The sequence below is a fragment of the Brassica napus genome, chromosome A9, assembly GCF_020379485.1.
Source record: "Brassica napus cultivar Da-Ae chromosome A9, Da-Ae, whole genome shotgun sequence".
Taxonomy (NCBI): Eukaryota; Viridiplantae; Streptophyta; class Magnoliopsida; order Brassicales; family Brassicaceae; genus Brassica; species Brassica napus.
The window spans coordinates 38,535,173-38,557,125 of NC_063442.1; the positions used below are offsets into that span (position 1 = coordinate 38,535,173).

The window sequence follows — 21,953 nt, forward strand, 5'->3', positions numbered from 1 at the left end:
CAACACGTGTACCTTGGATGATTTGGCGAGTTATGAGTGGTGCGAAGACGCAAATCAAAGCTAAAATTTACTTTTAAGTAGTTATAGTATAGTATGAGAAAGTTAGTTATTAAGTTTTTTTGTTAGTAGGAGCTTCTATAATGTCAAGATCAGGAGAGGGGCAAAGAGAGCCTCTTCCAAAGTTTTATGGGACGAATGAATAATGTTTTTGTTTGTGAAGATAATGTTCGTTTGTTCACAACATAAGTTTTTGGCGGGTTCTACCTACCAAGCCAATAATCTTTAACAATTTCATTAATCTCTGGCATGTGCTATATTGATCTGAAAATGCCTAGATCTTTTCTATGTTGAAAATGATACAAAAAGATTGTTAAAGGTTTATGGTCCGATTCCTTAATTAAACTTGGAGTACTTGCAATGCGCTGCAAGAAACATCTCTAATCTAGAGTAATTCTCTGATGGGGTCAGGACGAAAACCTGATTCAGTTTTGTTGACAAGTTACAGGACCAATGGTGTAGTATGTATGCTTGTTCTGCCCCTTTTCATTCCTTTCTTCTCTCGCCTCCCTCCATTTTGCATGTCAATCTTATTCCTTTGTGAGAGCTTGTATGTAAAGCATGACACTTTCGATGGAATATTTCACAATTTTATATAAACTCAAAGCTCTTTTGCTGCTCTAGTTGCAGATTCAAAGACTTTAAAGGAAGAGAAAAGAGAAGAACTTTAAAAAATCTTAAAGCTTGACAAGTCGTTGGATGGGGCTGTTGACGTCATTGGTTCCATGGAACTCTCAGCTAAGATACTTGCAAAGTTAGTAATCATATAGCTTTGGTTTTGTTTGTCTACAGAAACAAGATCCATTTAAATGAGATTTCATATAACTCTGCAACGGGCTCATCAAACAGGTTATAGACATGGAGTTCTTCTAACTGAAGTCTTTGATTACCCTTTCAGTGGAAACAGAACTATCATCTTAAGAGAGAAATGTATATATGTGAGACTAAGAATTCTAAATTGCATTTGCAGGTTTATCTGGATACCGTGGGAGATCCTGAGAAGTAATGAATAAAACTGTCTGATAAGTTTGGTTCGATCAAATTTGCCGTTTCAAAGAAAGCTGATAGTTTGTATCCTATTGTTAGTGGAGCAAGTATTGTGGCCAAGGTTAATATGTTATGGATTCTCACTATCTCTATCTCGAAGCTTTTCACTCGCTAAAAGTCGCTGAGTATATATTAAATTGCTTAGGTGACCAGAGACAGAGCGTTGACAGAGTGTTGGTAGAGGAAACTGGAGAAAACATAAACAGAAACTTGGGTTCTGGTCTTCTGGATATTCCGGAGGTGTATTATTTTTAAAACTTCAAATTCGTTTATATTTTTAGTGACTAATATGTTTTGTGATGTAATAATATAGATCCTGAGACAAAGGCATGTTAGAGCAACACAAACATTGTGTTTGGATTCCCATCATTGGTACGTTTCAGTTGGGGAACTTGCACTAACGCATTTGAAGGGCAATGTTGAAGTTTCATTGTTAGTTTTTCTAGTTGCTCATAAAATTATCATTTTTGTGTAGTTTACACAAACATTTTTGATTTTATATATCACTTAATAGCTTATAAAATTATCATCATTTATTTTTGTATAGTTATGCATTTGCATTCATATTCTTTATTTTAAACCAGTAAAAAAATGCAACTTTTATATTATCTTTGTAATTACCATTCAGAATTGATAAATGGAATATACTGGAAACATCCAGTGGTTTATGGTGAATTTTATAAAAGCATAATATACTCAAATATATTAAGACGTCAGCACAGACAAGAACAGAACAATGAAACCCTTAATTAATCATGGCCACTAGAACTATATAGAAAACAAGGAAAGGTCTCTTCAAAAAGTGACGGATCCGACGGCAGATAGTTAATGTTTCAGATCGACGGTCGAATGGTTCATGCCTCTATCTGGTTTAGTGTGAAACCACGTCAGTCTAAAATGAAACCTCCAATAAAAAGCCAACAAAGCTCTCTTATTTTTTCTCTTTCGATAAAGCTTCTCTACTTTAATCTTTGTTTTTATTTTTATTATTTCTTTGGGTGTATTCGAGACACATTCCAGTGAATATATTCTTTACCCATCCCTTTATCTAGATAACTTATTTTATATTCCAAATCATTTTGATTTAGACTGAGCCGACCGAATACTTTAATATGCGATCACGAATTTTTTAAATGTGACTGAATGTTGATGTATAGAGGTAAGATTCGATGTTCAGTATCTTTAGACATTCTAGAGAAAGGACACAAATTTAAGCATATTATAGATTGATGCTAAAATAGATTTTAGTTCAAATATTGTAAGAGTGTTAACCATCGTTGGGTGGTACGGGCAGAGCTAGGAATTATTCTCACCGGAATCAATATTATTATACTTATCTAGTAATATTAAGACAGGTGCAAAAATTAGATTTCATCTTTAAACAAGAGGGTCAATTCTATATGAATGACCTTCTTTTTTTACACTAACAACTTCAGTTATAAACAAAAAACTAGATTTTGACCCGCCTTTGAAAAGCGCGGGTTTTTTAGGTTATATTATAATACAAAGTCTTATTATATCAAAAAATATATTTTTTAACAGTTATATAATATATGAATTAGTTTATTTGATATTTTATATGTACACTTTTACATAAGTTTTTTTAGGCATGAGAATTATATCCGGATCAAAAAAACAAACCGAACCGACCCGAAAATATAGGTTTAGTTCAGGTCGAGAGAAGATAACCTATTGGAGTTTTTTTTGGACCCGCGTCCGGTCCTACCCTAGATCCGATCATAAATATGTTGTGTTTATTAGGTATATTTGGATATTTCGAATATGTTTCTGGCATTATCGATGTTTTTTTTAGGTTTTTGGTTTACGATTATAGTTTTTGATTTCATGTAAATTTTCAAATTAAAAAAAAAATTTTGGGTATTTGGATAAAATTTTGTGTATTTTCAGTTCAGTGTCAGATTTTGAATAAGATTTTAAATTTTTAGGTATTTGAATTTTTTGGGTATTTGTTTGGAGTTTCAAGTATTTTTCGTGTTTCAGATATTTTTCAGCTTTTTTAGATATTTCAAATCTTTTTAGAATCCTAAATACCCGAACAGATGTGGACCCATTACGTGCATATCGGGTCCAACAACCTTTTGATATAGGTTTTTAACGTTATTGTACAAAAACATGGTTGATGAAATATTTTTAGAAAACTCATTTTTAAATATGAAAATATCTATCAAAATATAGACGGTTGAAAGTTTAGTATATAATATGAAATTTTAGTGGGAAAATTTATATATGATATGATTACGTTATTATAAAAGAAAGAGGAAGTTAAAATGTACACATATATGTTGTGTAACTTCTCTTGCTTTAAATTATATATTATATGATAAAAGTGATAATATTAAACATTAGTTTCAATGCTTTTACGATTAAAAGTCAAAATGGTAAATATAGTAATAGTAATGATTAAGATTTAGGAGTGGTATTTGAATAAATAAATGAATTAAATAAATTATTGTTAGGAAAATATATGGTAACATATTGTTAGTATAAGTTTAAGGTAAGACCAAAAAAATAATGAGTTAAATAAAAGGGTCCAAACAACTTTGATAGGTAGATTTTTTAAGACTTCTTCCCTTTTAATAGTATTGATATTAAAAATCATGGAAGTTAACTGACCCCCTCCCCCTCAAGTAGTTCCGCCACTGGTGATACGGCAGGATTGAAAAAATAATAAGCACTTTAAGTTTAAAATTAACCACTTTAATTTATTCATCTGCATGGTTAATCAATATAAACATTTGACTCTCACGTAGAAAATCAAAGTTTATCTGTCATCTGTTGACAAATCTTCAGAAGATTAGTTGAGTCTTTGGATTTGGATACGTTCAAAATTATCAAAAAAAAAGAATTAAGATTTTTTTTTATTCTTCTTAAATCTTTTCTTACTGTATTTAATATTTACAAAAAAAAATTCAATTTATTGGAAATATAGATTTAAAAGATAATTTGGTGGGAGCTAAAAGATAATATATAATAAAACTAAATAAAAAGAAATACCACATTTTATAATTGGATTTGAAACATTTTAAAACAAACATTTACTTCATTTAAAGAAAGTATATTTATGGATAAAAATAAAGAAAAATATTTGGAAACCAAAATCTTAAGTTTTTATTTTAGATATATTTCATAAAATATGAAATAATCTAACTAAAGTCTTAAAGAATATAAATTATCATTTGAAATATTTTTGTAAAAGAATAAATAATGAAAATAATTTTTAAAGAATAAAATTTTCATTTAAAATATTTTCTTAAAAAATTATTTTAAGAACCTGACATTTCTTTAAATCACCTTAAGTGTTTCAAAATGTATGCTATTTTGGGGAATATTTAGTATTTTGAAATATAAAATATTCTATACATTTGAACATGATTTTTGTTCAATAAATAATTTTACAAAAAATATTACTTTATCAAAAATTCTTGTGATATTTCTATAATTTTAAATATATCATTTGATATTCTCAGATTTCTCCATTGAAGATCGAAGTACTCAGATTTAACCCTATTTTTAATTGCAAGTGTACATCTATGCACGATAGTAAATTACGATCAAATCCTCAAAGACTAAAGTTACATTATCAAACTACGAGGAGAGAATGCGAATGTGTTTTTATGGTTTTCAAGTATGATTAATATAAAGAACAATATGTAAAACAAAAATTAAAGTTATGACTAAAAACACTTGGCAATGGAAAATTCTTAGAAAAACATGGATCGTGAAATGAATGCTAGCATAGAATACAGTATAATACCGTTCTCAAACTCAAACCATTCAATTACTGTAATCTACTTCTGCATCGCTAAATCCTATGTTATAAAATTATATAGACTAATTTTCGTTGAATTTTGGATTTTAGACATACTATCTAATAGGTTTGATCTGAAGTTAACAACAATATCAACTGGTTACGAATACTTGCTTATCTAGATTCGGTCATGAGATTAAATACTCATTTTAGATGCATTGTATAAATTTTCTCCAATAGTTTTGCAATTTGTTTAGGGTTTGTTGGTGTTGGTATTCCGCCAACAAAGGAAAGTGACGAAACTAACTAATAATAATTAATTATATTAAAGGCGTTGGTAAATTAAATGTAAATTAACAATAACTACCTTCTTGATAACAACAATGTTACAATAAACATATTGATTTGTTTGCAAAAGTAAAAAAAAAAATGTTTAAAAGAAGGAAAAGAAGGCACACTTGTTCACGATCTTTATATATACTCCCTCTCAAAGTTCAATATCGTTGGAGTCTTGTGGGTTACCATTTTACCTCATAAGATGAAACTCTATAAATTAAAATGTTCTGTTCAATTCAATGCCTCGGCAGACATCTGTTCCCTTTGCATGTAAGAGAGATAAAGAAAGCGACAAAAGCCATAAAGAAAGGTAAGACTCTTTGAATGATAGAGAGATAAGGCTCCTCTTATCTTCTCAACAGATCTTTGTTTCTTTCTTCTTTTCTTTTATTTTTTCCTTTTTTGGTTATGTTTGTTCTCGATTTAGACAAAAAAAAAAAACCCTAGACTTGATCTTCCAAAGGGTGTCTGAATTTCTTCCCTTTTTACAGATTAGTATTCTTTCTCTTTGTGGTTCTTTGCCTTCTTTAGTTAAAACTTAGATCTAACCATAACCATTAATCTCTTATCTTTTCACTGACCCAATGATTCTTATTCTTCGTTTTATCTTGTAGATCTCTAGAGTTGGATGAATTGTGAGTGAATGAGCTGGGGCAAAAGAAACACACAGAAACTGACAGAAGAGAGTGAGCACACAAAAGTAAATTGCATATGTTGCATTTGCTTCTCTTGCGTGCTCACTGCTCTTTCTGTCAGATTCCCGTGCTGATCTCTTTGGCCTGTCCTTGTTCCTCTTTGTCTCAGTCTCTCTCTCTCTCACATACACAAGCTCTCTCTCTCTCTCTTGATTATTTCCAAACTAAGGTAAGAATATACCACTGAAATGATGGCTTGTTCTTGTGTATTGATTTTGGTTCGATCTGATTGCATGCGGTGTGAGATCTTTAAACTTTAACCATAAATTCATTATGGTTTAAGGTATGCGTAATATCGAAAAAGCAATTAGTCTATGTGTTAACGCGTGGTTAAGTGAAATTAAGCATGGTAACCTAGTTCTTATTAGGCTGGTCCTTAATTTCTCGATTCATGTATATATTATTGTTTATTTTTTTCTTTTTGTCTTTTTAATACCTTGTTCCATCCTATATTCTCATATAAATAATATGTCATTTGATTCATGCGATCATCATATCATCTCATTTTTCGTGAATAAGATGTTGCAAGATAACTTCGTCATTATAAGAATGAGTCGTTGGCATTTTAGTTAATTAAATAGTTCGTTCGTACATTTTGATTCAATGAGACACATAATTAGCTTATTATATAAAGAGTTATGCTAGTATATACTTCAGCAAAAAAAAAATTATGCCGGTATATAGTTAGTTGTAATTACCTTTTTTTATAAATGCAATAATGTTACATTTCATGAATCTTTTTATGTTAATGAAGATACAATTATATGTAGCATTATTAATCACATAAATCTTGTGAGAATATTCTTGTGGTGGTTTGTTTTGTCAGATTAATTTGATAGCATGTTCTTATTTTCATTGGCTTTTCAAACACACATTTTGAATGCAACTAATACAGCCTATAATGTATGAGTTTCTGGTATTGGTGCCACATGTTGATGTGTCATGTCTTTCCGCTTTTGTACTGTTAAGGATGTTGAAAAATATTGTTGTTTGTCGACAAAATATCAATACTAGTAATTAATTTTTGGTCCTACTGTTACACCTTTTATTTTTTGTTGGGTAAGTCATGAGTTGTTGGGCTGAGATCGTGATGATGCCGGTGAGGATTTTGTGGTCAAGTGAATGCATCATATACGAATCGATATATCCATTGCAATTGTCTGATGCTTTTATTAGTTAAGGCAGTATTCGATCTTGATATTTGTAGAGAAAACGAAATTTGGAGGACATGGAATACATGCGTATGGATTTTTGAATTGGATGATTTCAGAGGTGTTGGCTCCAGCTTTATAAATTTGTTGGTGTGCGTACATGAGCTCTCTAGAGATCTAGAATACAAATCTATTTGTAAATTGTAAAAGGAAATGCAAATTCATATTTTGTACCGAAGGATCATTTGAAAGAATCATCCAGAGGAAAGTCTAAACGCAAACACAAAACAACTAGACAAACTTTGGCCGAGGCAAAGATCGTTGAGCAAGTACAACAAGCTTATTGTTTAAGAAGTCGATCGAAGAGTATGATAAGTGTATACATCCTACTGTTCATTACAAAAAGATAAAAACAACTTAAATCTCTCTTATGCAAATGCGTAAACCAAACACAATTTCTTACTCTCCTATTTCTCTATCACGATTGCTTTTTAGGACCAACTAGTTTGAGTTAAACTCGACATGGGTCCATTTTCATCTAGAGATAATGGACCCAATCCACATATGTCTAGTTCTTATGATAAAGCTAGGCAACACCACTACATACAATAAGTATTTCACTTTCAAAGATCTTTCTCTCCTCATCTTTGGCGTGTACTCCACAACGGTCGACATAGGTCTTCTATATATAAGGGCATTAGAGCCCTCAGCTATCTAATATAGTAGCTTCTAAGAAATTCTTCATAATTTATTCTTCCAATCGCAAACCCAATATGAATTATTAATGGCTTTTGCATTCTTTTTCTAAGACTTAGTCCTTAATATGTCATTTGAATTAAAATTTTATTTCTTGCAAAAAATCCAGATTTCCAACAATAGTTCCTTTTTGTTATTTAAATTCATAGAATTTTGGAGCTAAGAATTCCCTTTTGGCAGCTTTGAGTCGTACCGTTTATTTTAGAGTAATTCTTGGGTTCACCCCCTAAGGTGAACCTCTAGGTTCACCAACCAATAGGATTTTATTATTTCAAATTTGATATCTTCTAAAAAAGAAAACAAAATATTGTCAAGTTATATTATGTTTTTAAAATAAAAAGGTAAAAAAAATAATAGTTACAAAAAAAAAGTTTTTTTTAAAAAAATATTGTTAACGTCGTCAGCAAAATACTAAACCCTAAATCCTAATCCCTAAACCCTAAATCCGAAACCCTAAATCCTAATCCCTAAACGCTAAAAAATTCAAGGGTTTATGATTTTTGTGTTCAGTGTTTTTGATTTAGAGTTTATGATTTATCCAAGGGTTTAGGATTTATCCAAGGGTTTAGGGTTTCGGATTTAGGGTTTAGGGATTAGAATTTAGGGTTTAGGGATTAGGATTTAGGGTTTAGTATTTTGCTGACGACGTTAACAATATTTTTTTTAAAAAAACTTTTTTTTGTAACTATTATTTTTTTTACCTTTTTATTTTAAAAACATAATATAACTTGACAATATTTTGTTTCCTTTTTTAGAAGATATCAAATTTGAAATAATGAAATCCTATTGGTTGGTGAACCTAGAGGTTCACCTTAGGGGGTGAAACCAAGAATTACTCTTTATTTTATGGCAACTCCCGTTCAAGAATTCTCTTTGCTCCATTTTTAGGTGTGGTCTAGTCCCTCACTTAGGCAAAGCAATGCAACTGGAGTTAACATCTGTAGATTCTTTCAAGGTAGAACCCACTGAGCGTTTGTTGCTTAGCGGATTGTGAAGAATTTGCAGAACTTCTTTATTTGTTAATTAGAATTGGCAAAAGTTATTCACTGTTTAGGGCTTATTCGTATCAACTGCTGCTTAGTGTTTGATTGATCAATGCGCTTTGAAATTCATGGCAGGTTGGGTTTTTAACAGCCAGGTTTGACGACCTAATCAACCATAAATGAGAGACAAAATGAGTACGCAACTAGCCATAAGACAGTGCACTATGTTGAGATCTTACATTTTTTTCGGTAAAAAGATCTTTACATTTTTAGTTGTTACTCTCTATTTTGTACAATAGAGATTGTCAAGAACTTGGTGATAAATCCCTATATAAATTTGGCATTTATCGCGGATGACATCCATCACGGAGTTTCTTGAACATGATAAAATATGATTTACTACCATAGAATATATGGATCTATCACGACATGTCGTAATATTTTGAATTGAAAGAAAAAAGAGAATCCTACGATAATCAGATGTTGCAGTAATGGTAAGGTTATGAGTGATGATGATGGTTATAATTTATAACGATGGTTGTGAATGATACTGATTAGTGTGATAGATATGCATTATTGTTTGTTGGCCATTGGGCCTCGAGAATTATTATATTAAATGATTATAATTTGATGAGTACGTATTATAATTTGATATTGTATAATACCTACTATTTTGCATTACGTGGTTGTGTGTGTCATTTGACAACACATAGATATGGAAGCACGGAGAGACGAGATTGATCCTAGATTGCAGCCTAGGATTGTACGACATATGACGATGCTCATGGTGTACTGATTATTTAGGTGCAGCCGGATATGTCTGGACCATTGTCAATTTATTATTTGTGGCAATGATCTGTTTGGGTGCCTTGAGAGAAAAGATTTCGAGGTGGAAGTGATAGAAGTAAAATATCTGCAAATAGTATACATGAGTATGTAGTAGTATCAAACAATATGTTGATGATGTTTTGTGTGATGAATATTATTTTGGGTTTGCGGACAACTGAAGATGCGGTATTGGAAACCCAACTAACTAAGAAAATTAGTTGCTCACAATCTACTTGTTTTGTATCTAACCATTCGGATTAGAGGATCATTTAAAAGTTGTAATATTTCTCAATTAGTATATAAAAAATAATTCATCATTTAGTCACATAATATGTAGTTATCTTACTACAGTTTTTGTTATGTGTATTATGCTCACTGTCCTATAAATATATCAACTTTGAAAACTTATAATCATACTTAGCATTGTAATAAAATATATATCGTTACAATGTATACAAACCATAACCAGCAAAACCGAGTTTCAAGTACTGAATATTTTACAATCAGTCTGTGTGGTCTCTCATCGCAGAGGTTATTAAGCAGCAAGCAACTTCTTGATGTCCTTCTGCAAAACAGCAGAAACAAAAACAAAAGTATGGTTGTGAACCGGGAATCAAACCGAGATGAACTGAACCGGAAGCAGTTGGGTTAACCGTACCTCGATTTGGAAAGGGGATGTGGTGGGAGGGTACCTCTCAACGACCTTTCCCTTTTTATCAATCAAGAACTTCTCAAAGTTCCATTTAATGAGATCACCCAAGAATCCTCCTGCGTTTGATTTCAAGAACTGATAGATTGGTGCTGTGCTCGGTCCATTCACATCGACCTGTGGGGTTCAAACTTATTCTAATCTGCAATACGCACAACCGAAAAGAATAACAAAGGCTTCGGAGTAATACCTTATCAAATATAGGGAACTCTGCTTTAAACCGGGTGCAAGCAAACTGTTTGATCTCAGGGTTTGAACCGGGCTCTTGGCCACCAAACTGATTACAAGGGAAAGCTAGAATCTCAAATCCTGTAATCAGAACAACAAGAAAGGTTTGTTGATGTCTTACTCAAAATAATGCATTGAGCAAGAAATGCAACAAAATAATCTCTTTAAAAAAAAAAAAAAGACCAAGTAAAGCTCACCTTGGCTCTTGTATTTCTCATACAGATGTGAAAGCTCTGAGTAATTTGATGATGTCAAACCACTGTATGTTCCAGTAACCATACCTCAACATTAGTATAAGTGACATCTAGACACATCTCATTAAAAAAAGAAGAAGGTGCTTACCATCTTGAAGCGACATTGACGATCAGCATAACTTTCCCCTTATACTTGTTCAAAGAAACATCATTCCCATCAATGTCCTGTCTCCACAAACATGAAGAGTCCTCATTATGTTTCAAAATTGCAGATTTAACAAATGATATCTCCATTGAAGTCACTAAACCAATTTCGTTTACTTAAAGCTTCATCATAACTAGAAGATTCCCAAATGAATTAAAACCGTATCTTTTCTGTTCTTAATTTGGTTAGAAGGATAAAGACCAAACCTTTACGGTGAAATCGTGAACGGTCTTCTCAGCAGCAGCTCGAGCTTGAACATTGAAAGTTCGGGACTTGAAGAGAAACCCAGGATTAATCGGAGACTTTAGCGAAAACCCATTCGCGAAATTCGAGATGGCGGTGGAGAATTTCAAGGAAGGGACGAGGAAAGCCGCGGGGTTTAGAGATGGATTGGGTTTGGAAACGTCGAAGAGTGCAGAGAATGGTGAGTAATAAGAAGACGAAAAAGCCATTTTTTGGTTACAGGAGAAGAGTTTATCCTCTTCTGCTTTCGTCTAGCGTTGGTGAAACTGAGGGCTGATTTGATGATAGTCAAGAGTTTATACTAACCCCAAGTTCCCAACACAATAAAAAGGGAAAAGTTAAAAATATATTCCTGCTTTTTTTCTTTTTATTTATTTTTTAAATCGTCACCCAAGCTATTTGATGGTTGATCAAAGATTTATTAATATTTTATAATAAATAATATTCAAATAATATTTTAAGTACAGTGCAAACAAGATCATTCATCATAATTTCGTATGTCAAAATAAATATCTATTGTGAATATTAAATATATAAAATAATATACCTTAAATAATTATAAATATATATAACCATCTGTTATTAAATCAGTAGTTGATATAACTGTTTTCAGAACTTATATTTTTAACAACCCAGATGCTAAAGGAAAAAAAAATAACATAAGAAAAGTATCTTCAAATAATTAAATAGGTTTAACGTTAAAAAATATTTTAAAAGAAAAAATTTAAAAACTATGACTATCGAGTTTCTTTTTGATATTTGTTGAGTCTCGTTTTTAGTCTCTGGTGGGTTTCAAAAAAGAAAAATTAAAATTGGTGAAATAATTTTAATCTATTAAAATGTCTGGATCTCGATAATCCAAGCTATAGTGTTTTCAAAATTGAACTAGAAATCGTACCAGAATAAAAGTACATCTTGTCTCTAATCAGTTCATCATTAAAATTTTATCTTATAAATTTTTTTCTAGCCACATAATAAAATTTAAGAATAAATGCAGCTATCATAAATTGATATCTCGCCGACAAAAATGGATATCCTCGATATTTTCGCTTTTTCTTTTTGAAATTTTAAGAATCAAGAATAAGATTCAATTTAAAAAAATGGTAATTCAAAATATAAGAATGAATCTAAAACTTCGAATGATGACCATTGTCCCGTTCCGCCATGCAGTTAACAGTAATAAATTTTTTTACATATACTATATATCTATATATTTTTATAACTGTTAGAACCACATCGCAGTTGAACCGTTTGTCCCACATCGTTCAAACCGCAGTCACCGTTCGGAGCCTAAAGTTTGATTGGTACGCACTCAAGATCTCATTTCTGAGGGCATTTAGGCACATATTTAATATTTTATTATGAAGTCTCTGTTTATCCTCAATGCCCTTACAGATCCTTGTCCTAATGTATATGTTAAAAAAAAATCCTTATCCTAATTGTCTGGATCTCGATATGTGTTGTTGAACTCAAATGAATAGTTCTAACAAGTGGCAATGCCTTATCCATTAAATATGCTGGATTACAAATAGTGTATGATGTGACAGCCATTTTTCTTGTACTCTTTTTAGTGTAGTAAAATATTCAAATCTGGCTCTCTACGTCTCTTACAAAATCTGCTGCCATCGGATGTGAATAATGACATCATAAGCTGGACAGATCTTTTATAATATAATTTTCCTTTTAGTTGCACAAACAAAAAAAATCTTTTATTTTGCCTTGATAATAAAATAATAGTAAAAACGTTAAAACCGAATTGGATTTTCTTTTAATTCCGATTTAGATTATCTAAATAGGTACCAAACTATTATACGGCACAGCCGAAGGAAAACAGTTAGAGTACCGCTTGCAAATTTACCGCAAGCGCATTGTTTGAAATATTTATTATTAATTATTTATAATTTTGATGTGATTTCAAAAGGTTTTTTTTAGGTCCAGTGACTAATCATCAAGATACTCATAAAAATTTGAGTTTTCTTCTCATTTAAGTCGTCTATGGATAACCAAAGGAAATCGAACTCATCGCGGAAGCTCCAGCTGGAACCCCTTTATCACTAAACCGTTTGAAATATTTGTTTTTAAATTATAATTTTTGTTGTACGTTAATAAACATAAAACTAAAACTTTTTGATAAAATAAAAAATTAAAACCGAAACCAATATTTCAAAAATCAACTTATTATAATAAAAAATTATAAATAAATAACATAAAAAGTAATAAAAATCTCAAATTATTCAGTTTTTTTTTTTAAAATCTCAAATTATTATTAAATAATAAATTTTAACTTATTTTATATTTTGTCTTGAGTTTTGTTTAAATTGTGCTGATAAAAATTTCACTTCATATATGACGAAGCTGGATAGGAAAAAAAATCAAAAAAAGAAAATTTATATGAACCAAAACATAATCCAAAAACTTGGACAATTAGAAATCAGAAATCATGCAAGAACCTGATAGAAAGTTTGGATTATAGTGGTGATACATCCAAGTTTCAACGGAAAGCAAGCAACAACCACCATATAAACAACTGTATATAAATTTATAAATATTTATATATTCATTTTCTGTCAATTATATTTATTATAAACTAGCTAAAATTATTGTTTTACGAATACAAAATAGGGGTTTTTGCCAAAACTAACCCACAACTTGATTTTAATTCCAAACCTATACCCAAACTTGAATCAAATGCAAAACTAACCTAAAAGCTTAGTGAAATTACAGCTCAGTCCCTTGTGACCAAACAAAAAAACAGAAGCCATTTTTACGAATATAGCCCCAGTAAATCGTCTGAGTCGTTTGAGATGTTGGAAGTCGTCTGGACGACTGAAGTGTAAGTCGTCTGGTACCAGTTTATTTTAAAAATAATTTATAAATCTTGTAAAAAAATATTTTGATGCGTAAAGAATAAAAATCAAGTAATTATAAACAGTTTTAACTGATATAAATTAAGATATGATAAAATTGATTTGTTTTGAAGATATATGAGTGGAAGTAGTGAATCATGAAATACTTTGGTTTAGGAGTTTGGCAAACATATGTTGTAGTATTGTATGTATTGTTAGGGTTAGATTTTGGAAAACTAAAATGTTTTTTTCAAAAATTAGTTTTCACCTATATGTGTTTATTTCTGTGTATAGTAAACACTTTTCAAGTTTGATTTGGTTTTATGAAGTGTTTAATTAGATAATTAAGTTTAGGGGTTATGTTTAGGGTGTGGACGACTTATATTTCAGTCGTCTGTTGAATAATTTACCCGGACGACGTATATTTCAGTCGTCCAGACGACTTACTTGTAAGTCGTCTGGAAAGTCTTCTATTTTAGTTTCCCGCTAAAAATATTTAATTTCCCGCTAAAAATATTAAACTCTTCTGGACGACTTACATGTAAGTCGTCTGTTTTAATTTCTTCACCAGACGACTGAAATGTAAGTCGTCCAGGAAGTCGTCTGAGTCAAAAATATTTAATTTAATTGGATTTTTTGTCTCCCTATATAAAGAAAAAATTGCACATTCTCTCTCCTCCTCTCAAATGGCTGCAACAAAAATGTAATGTTCATCATTCTAAAATTCTCCAACCTCTCTCTAATCTCTTTGACTTGAAAACACCAAACTTTATATGAATTTTTCAGTTTTGTCTCATGTATTTCTTACTAATCTATCTCTTTTGCAGGTTTTTAATCAAATGGTACTCATCTTCCACTAATTTAGAGGTAGATCTATTAATTTTAGATATGTATTTTTGTGTGTTCTATAAATGTAGATTTATCTAATCTTCCACTCATTTTCTCTATTTTTAAGTCATTTGAACGTTTTTGAATATGCAAGTTTTTCAGATCTGGATTTGATGTGCAGGTTTTTCAGATCTGGAAGACTTCTGGGACGACTTACCTGTTAGTCGTCTGGAAGTCGTCTGGAAGTCGTCTGGACTTCTTGGAAGTCTTCTGACAAAGTCGTCTGGACTTCCAGGAAGTCGTCTGGACTTCCAGGAAGTCGTCTGGACTTCCAGGAAGTCGTCTGGACTTCCAGGAAGTCGTCTGGACTTCTAGGAAGTCGTCTGGATTTTTCTGAGCGTTTTGGTAAGTTCTTATGTCTGATTTTTCTTCATTTGGTAACTTCTTGTTGTATAAAGTTCTTACTTTTTTCCCAAACTAAAACTCTCCAAACCCACTCTAATCTCTTTGACTTGAAAACACCAAACTTTATATGAATTTTTCAATTTTGTCTCATGTCTTTGTTACTAATCTATTTTTTTTTTTGCAGGTTTTTAATTATTTGGTACTCATCTTCCACTAATTTAAAGGTAGATCTATTATTTTTAGATATGTATTTTTGTGTGTTCTGTAAAGGTAGATTTATCTAATCTTCCACTCATTTTTTCTGTTTTTAAGCCATTTGAACGTTTTTGAATATGCAGGTTTTTCAGATCTGGATTTAATATGCAGGTTTTTCAGATCTGGAAGACTTCTGGGACGACTTACTTGTTAGTCGTCTGGAAGTCATCTGGAAGTCGTCTGGAAGTCGTTTGTACTTCATAAAAGTCGTCTGGACTTCCTGTAAAGTCGTCTGGAAGTCGTCTGAACTTCCTAAAAGTCTTCTGGCAAAGTCGTCTGAACTTCCTGGAAGTCGTCTGGACTTCTTAGAAGTCGTCTGGACTTCTTAAAAGTTGTCTGGTCTTGTCTACTCAAGTGGAATCCAAGCTTGTCTTTGTAGATGAATGATCTATAATAGTTTTGTTTGTGGTCTGTTTTATGAATTGCATGTATACTCTTTTAGTTGTGAATTTTTTGTAAAATCAGTAATAATGTTTTCCAAGATGTATTAAATGTGCTAACAATGTGTTTACACATTTACAAATCAATGAAATAATAGACTTCAGTAGCCTTTTTCTTATCTTTGGATCTCTCATATGCAATAATAAACTCCAATGGCCTTTTTCTCATCTTAATAAACAAGAATGTTGGTAAGAGATGGAAACAAACAATAGTAACTAGTCAAAGCATATCATATTTTTTATAAGTTTGCATTGAAAAACTTAGTCAAATTTAGTAAAACTAAGGGAGAGAACATATTTTGTAAATATAAGTTTTACATATCTTGAAGTTACTTATCACTCTTAAAAATACAAGTTATTCAAAAACTAACGTAGAAGACTTAAAAACTAGTGGAGAAGACGCGGACGACTTCAATCTAAGTTGTCTAGACGACTAAACTATATGTCGTCTGGTCAACGCAGAGGTTATTTTTGCAATTGACTTTGAAATCTGTTATTTCGGACGACTGAAAGTTAAGTCGTCTACTATTGTTTGGTTAAAAAAAAACTCCAAAAAAGCTAGACGACTTACATTTCAGTCGTCAGAGGTTAGTTTTGCATTTGACTGGATTATTTCAGAAGTTTGACTTTTTGGACGACTTACATTTCAGTCGTATAGTGAAAATTAAAATAATAATATTTTTTTAAAAAGTAGACGACTTACAGTTAAGTCGTCATAGGTTAGTTTTGCAATTGAAAAAAAAAACTTCAAGATTTAATTATATACAGACGACTTATAATTCAGTCGTCCACGAGACGACTGAAATGTAACTCGTCCAGGATTTACGAGGTTTGACCAGAATCTCGGAAAAAAATCCTGGACGACTTACAATTAAGTCGTCTGGTGGACGACCGAATTATAAGTCGTCTGTGTATAATTAAATCTTGAAGTTTTTTTTTCAATTGCAAAACTAACCTATGACTACTTAATTGTAAGTCGTTTACTTTTAAAAAAATATTATTATTTTAATTTTCGCCAGACGACTGAAATGTAAGTCGTCTGGGGAAGTCAAACTTCTGAAATTATCCAGTCAAATACAAAACTAACCTATGACGACTGAAATGTAAGTCGTCTAGGTTCTTTGGAATTTTTTTTGAAACCAAACAATAGTAGACGACTTAACTTTCAGTCGTCTCAGGTTACAGATTTCAAAGTCAATTGCAAAAATAATCTCTGCGTTGACCAGACGACTTCCAGGTATGTCGTCTACAGCCAGACGACTGAAAGGTAAGTCGTCTACAGCCAGACGACTTCCCAAGTAAGTCGTCTGACGAACAGATCTGGAAAAAAACTCGATGTCATACCTTAAATTGGTGAGATAAGTTCCTTAGCATACATAAGGCTTCTCCAAGCACACAGAATCACAAACGGAAGTCACCCACCCATAATCGTTAGCTTCTATGACTCTATGAACCATAAAAATTTTAGAATCAAAATCTTGAGTTTTTTTAGCTCATTGTGGAGAGAAAGTGAGAGATATGTTGTGTTTAGTTCACAAGAATGGAAAAAGAAGAAGGGTAAATCGATTTTATGAGCATTAAGAGCTTCAATTTGGTTGTTCATGGTGGTTGTGGTATTGATGACAATGGTAATCTTGTAATTACTTGAAGATGATGAGGGTGAGAGAGTAAAAATGTCATTTTCGAAAAAAAAAATAAAAAAAAATTGATGGCATTTTCGTAAATTATATGAACTTGTGGGGTGAATAGGGCAAAACCAATTTTCAAAAAAAAAAGGAGGTTAGTTTTGAGTTTGACTTTAAGTTGTAGTTCAATTTTGCAAAAATCCCTACAAAATATTCATGCAATTGCAAAAACAACACAAATAAGAACTTATATATATATATATATATAATTATTCATAAGTGAGTACTAATTTTGTTCATACGACCATGCCTAATAAATAATTAGCAGATATATTAATACATCATTTTAAATTTATTAATTTATTATATATGAACAATGGTGACGGCAAAGATTAGACAACTGGTTCAACCAATCCCTGTGAACTTTTAAAAAACAAAAACAAAAAGTTATTTGTATTTTTCAGAAAAATTAGGTAAATTGTAAATTCAACTTAATGACCCCATTATTTTTTTTTTCCGAAAACTGATTTGAACCAATGATTTGTTTTTTTTTTACAGTTGAGCCTACGATTTTTTGACAACTGAACCCATGATTTTCAGGGAAAAATATTTTTTCGTCTTTGGCCTATTGTACCATTTTCATAATCATTTAATTATAAAAATTTTCCATATGATTTTTTTGTCATCATTTAATTATAAAACATTTCCATATGTTTTTTTTTTCACTAGTTCAACACTTCTAATATTTTACTATACAAATTTTCTTCTTATGTTTATAAGCTTTTAAATATTATTTATTTAATTTATTCAATAATTAGATTAAATATAATATATTTTTAATTTAGATTTAATTATAAAAATATTGTCTCCTTTAGATATTATGGCTGGCTCCGCCAATGTATATGAACTTTACGAAAAATAATTTAACAATTTGATATTTTCTTGTAATTTATTATTTAATTCAGGTTTTAGCAATCTTTAATAATCAGTACTTTTGATAATTTTAATGTATATTTTTTTTGTTTATAACATTTTTTTTTCAATTAGTTCTCATTAAGTTTAAAGATTAAAATAAAAAAGATTTATGTTATCATATGAGATTAACATTTTTAAATTTCTAATTTGAGCTTCAACTAACCTTTATCATAAAAATAACTGATTTTTCTTAACATGCAACATTTAACAATTTCTTGTTTAAAAAAATTACTCTCAATAATATGATATATTATTTGGTAAAATATTTTTTTCTTATATATATTTGTTATGGTAAATTCTAAATATTATTATTATTATAAGTTATAATATTAACATTTTAAAATTACATTTTTGCTTGGGAATGTAAATTTAATAAAGAATTATGTCATAATATTCTGCATAAAGGCACTTCATGAATTTTATCAGTTTTGTATGTCAATTTATTTTTATACAAAAATATATGTTGGTCATAAAAGATCCCGTTCATATGAAAAAGGTAAGATCGACTGACAAATACCACATCAAGCAAATCCACAATTAGTTAAATAAATCTTCTCTGTTTTTGATGTTTCCTATATTATACATTCTGGAAGCTGTGATGATGAAGAAGAAGATAAGCTTTAACAGCTGTAAAGATTTACACATCTCGAGTTTTAGTTAATGAACAAGAAAAAAAGGGTGAAGTTGTAAAAAAAAACTTTTCTCATTGTACATCTGATCTCAAGTGGGTTGGTCCTTTTCCCCTTTCTCTCGCCACCCATCTAGTTTCTTCTCCCAACTTCAGAGCTCCGTCCTCAAGGATCTCAAAAGGGCTTTCCTTTTTTTCTTCTACCTTGAGATGTAAGTTGCAACCTTTCTTGTCTGAATCTATTCTCTGTTGGAATAGTCAAATATCTGCATCTGGGTCTTTTTCTTTTGGTCGGAACGATGTCTTTATCACGAGTAGTTCTTAGTTGTTCGAGAATCAATTCAGAACCTTTTTTTGTCTTGGTCTCTGTCCTGAGTAGCTCTTAGTTGATTTGGTCAACTGTGAATCTATAAGAGGTAGAAACTAGATTGTGTAGGATTCTCATAGGTTCAAAGCTAGCTTCTTGTAATATTCTGATTGGTTCAATCTTTTACTTCTTGGCAGAAAGAGATGGGGACATACCTAAGCTCTCCCAAAACTGATAAGTTATCAGAAGATGGTGAGAATGATAAAGTCAGATATGGTTTATCCTCTATGCAAGGTTGGCGTGCCACCATGGAAGATGCGGTGAGTCAAACTTGATCTTTGAACCCACCATGTTGATCATCATATGAAACTTCTAAGAGTTTTGGTTTTTGTTTCCCACACTGATCCCATCTCTCTTGATTGTTAACTCTTTTTATTTTGCTAGCATGCTGCAATTCTTGATCTAGATGATAAGACATCGTTCTTCGGTGTGTATGATGGCCATGGAGGTAATGAACTAGAATTGTTCTTCTGTGTATATACTTTTGGTAATTTTTTTTTATTGATATGGAACTCATTAGTAATTTTACTAAGTGGTGTAGGTAAAGTTGTGGCAAAGTTCTGTGCCAAGTATCTACACCAACAGGTTCTCAGTAATGAAGCATATGGAGCTGGAGACATTGAAACATCTCTTCAGAGAGCATTCTTTAGGTATTGTTTGTTCTTGTAATGTTTAAAACACTTTTTACAGAACAATAAAAAAAGGGTTTCTACTTAAAAGTGTTTCATTGTGTATATTTTTTTAGAATGGATGACATGATGCAAGGACAGAGAGGATGGCGAGAGCTAGCTGTACTCGGTGACAAGATGAATAAGTTTAGCGGCATGATTGAAGGATTCATATGGTCACCAAGAAGCGGTGACGCCAATAACCAGCCTGATAATTGGCCTCTTGAGGATGTAATAATATAGCTTTAGTCGTTTCCTTGTTTGAATTGGGACCTTAAAGAACGGTGCTCCTTTTGTTTTCGTATACAGGGTCCTCATTCTGATTTCGCCGGACCTACTTCCGGGTGTACAGCATGTGTAGCTCTGATCAAAGATAAGAAGCTGTTTGTTGCAAATGCTGGTGACTCACGCTGTGTGATATCAAGGAAAGGCCAGGCTTACAATCTTTCTAAAGATCACAAACCTGATCTTGAAGTTGAGAAAGAGAGGATACTGAAAGCTGGTGGGTTTATTCATGCTGGGCGTATTAATGGAAGCTTGAATCTGACTAGAGCCATTGGTAAGCTTTTCTTCTTATCCCAACACTTTCCAGCATGTAATCTTGATTTGAAGCATTGTTTCTGCTTCTTTTACAGGTGACATGGAGTTCAAACAGAATAAGTTCTTACCATCTGAGAAGCAAATGGTTACTGCTGATCCAGATATAAACACTGTAAGAATCTTAACTGACTTTTTTGGATTTTTTCGCTTGATTTTGGTTTCTTTAAGCTTGATTTGTTATTGTTTTTATCTCATCAGCTTGACCTATGTGATGATGATGATTTTCTTGTTGTTGCATGTGATGGAATCTGGTAACAAAAAAAAACCCAAATGTTTCATTTTGTACATATATGAGTTAGTTTCTTGATGATGAATTTTTGATTTTGATCCTATCTTCTTTAGGGACTGTATGTCAAGCCAGCAACTGGTGGATTTTATCCATGAACAGTTAAAATCTGTAAGTCTATCTGTTGCCTTCTTCTTTTTTTTTTTTACTGTATTAGTCTGTGACGTTGGCAGTAACTTTTCAGGAAACAAAACTTTCAACCGTATGTGAAAAAGTTGTTGATAGATGTTTGGCTCCAGACACTGCGAGTGGTGAAGGCTGTGATAATATGACCATCATCTTGGTTCAGTTCAAGAAGTCTAATAATAACCCATCTGAGCCTGAACCAGAAGAAGAAACCAAACCAGAACCGAGCCAGGACGAGCCGAGCTCATCAAGCTAGATGGTCTTTAAAAAGAGCCAGGGGGAGATTTGAAACGGTTATATCATTAACTTTGGTTTTGAGTGGCTTATAGAAAGCAGATGCTGGTGTTTATTGAGATTTCAGATTTTATTTCCTCAGTTTTCAGAGCTTCTCTTTACTCAGACTCTGGTTCCAGCGGTTCCTGTAATAAAAACGACTCTGTATAGTTTTCTTGTGGTTTATGAGAAAATGTCATTAGATATTTTCATATTCTGATGTACACAAACCATTAATGAGATTTACAGGATGTAGCTGTGATATGGTTATACTCGTTCCTTTTAAGTTTTTTGGTCATACAATTTAAAATCAATTGGCAATGAAGACCCAATCGATATCTTTCCAATGTAATCTCCAACACCTTTCTTCATAATCCATCTCCATCATATCACTTTGAGATAATATTTTTTTTTCTAGCTATTTGAAAAA

At 31.5% G+C, this 21,953-nt stretch overlaps 2 protein-coding genes and 2 long non-coding RNA genes across 5 annotated transcripts; 3 read left to right on the forward strand and 1 right to left on the reverse strand.

Annotated features, from left to right (window-relative positions):
- The first annotated feature begins 119 nt into the window (after positions 1-119).
- Positions 120-3,306, forward strand: LOC106363682. The gene is made up of 3 exons (XR_002654039.2): positions 120-1,165; positions 1,250-1,344; positions 1,418-3,306. It is a non-coding gene; the product is annotated as an uncharacterized LOC106363682 (long non-coding RNA).
- Positions 3,307-3,535: 229 nt separating this feature from the next.
- LOC106368582 lies at positions 3,536-7,323 on the forward strand. Its single transcript, XR_001274070.3, has 2 exons — positions 3,536-5,519; positions 5,824-7,323. It is a non-coding gene; the product is annotated as an uncharacterized LOC106368582 (long non-coding RNA).
- A 2,690-nt stretch (positions 7,324-10,013) lies between these two features.
- Positions 10,014-11,536, reverse strand: LOC106368583 (phospholipid hydroperoxide glutathione peroxidase 1, chloroplastic). The gene is made up of 6 exons (XM_013808581.3): positions 11,165-11,536; positions 10,902-10,978; positions 10,757-10,818; positions 10,522-10,640; positions 10,281-10,448; positions 10,014-10,187 (listed from the first exon to the last, which is right to left on the reverse strand). Exons 1-6 carry the CDS (start codon positions 11,408-11,410, stop codon positions 10,158-10,160), a joined length of 702 nt encoding a protein of 233 aa, XP_013664035.3. The 5' UTR covers positions 11,411-11,536; the 3' UTR covers positions 10,014-10,157.
- Positions 11,537-19,151: 7,615 nt separating this feature from the next.
- On the forward strand, positions 19,152-21,729 carry LOC106368584 (probable protein phosphatase 2C 21). Of its 2 annotated transcripts, none has more exons than XM_013808582.3 (10): positions 19,152-19,415; positions 19,708-19,830; positions 19,955-20,018; positions 20,112-20,220; positions 20,316-20,469; positions 20,548-20,797; positions 20,874-20,950; positions 21,037-21,089; positions 21,181-21,235; positions 21,309-21,729. In XM_013808582.3, exons 2-10 carry the CDS (start codon positions 19,714-19,716, stop codon positions 21,504-21,506), a joined length of 1,077 nt encoding a protein of 358 aa, XP_013664036.1. In that variant the 5' UTR covers positions 19,152-19,415; positions 19,708-19,713; the 3' UTR covers positions 21,507-21,729. The 2 variants fall into 2 exon arrangements, with proteins under 2 accessions (XP_013664036.1, XP_048597400.1); XM_048741443.1 differs by lacking the exon at positions 19,152-19,415 and adding an exon at positions 19,547-19,619.
- Positions 21,730-21,953: the final 224 nt, after the last annotated feature.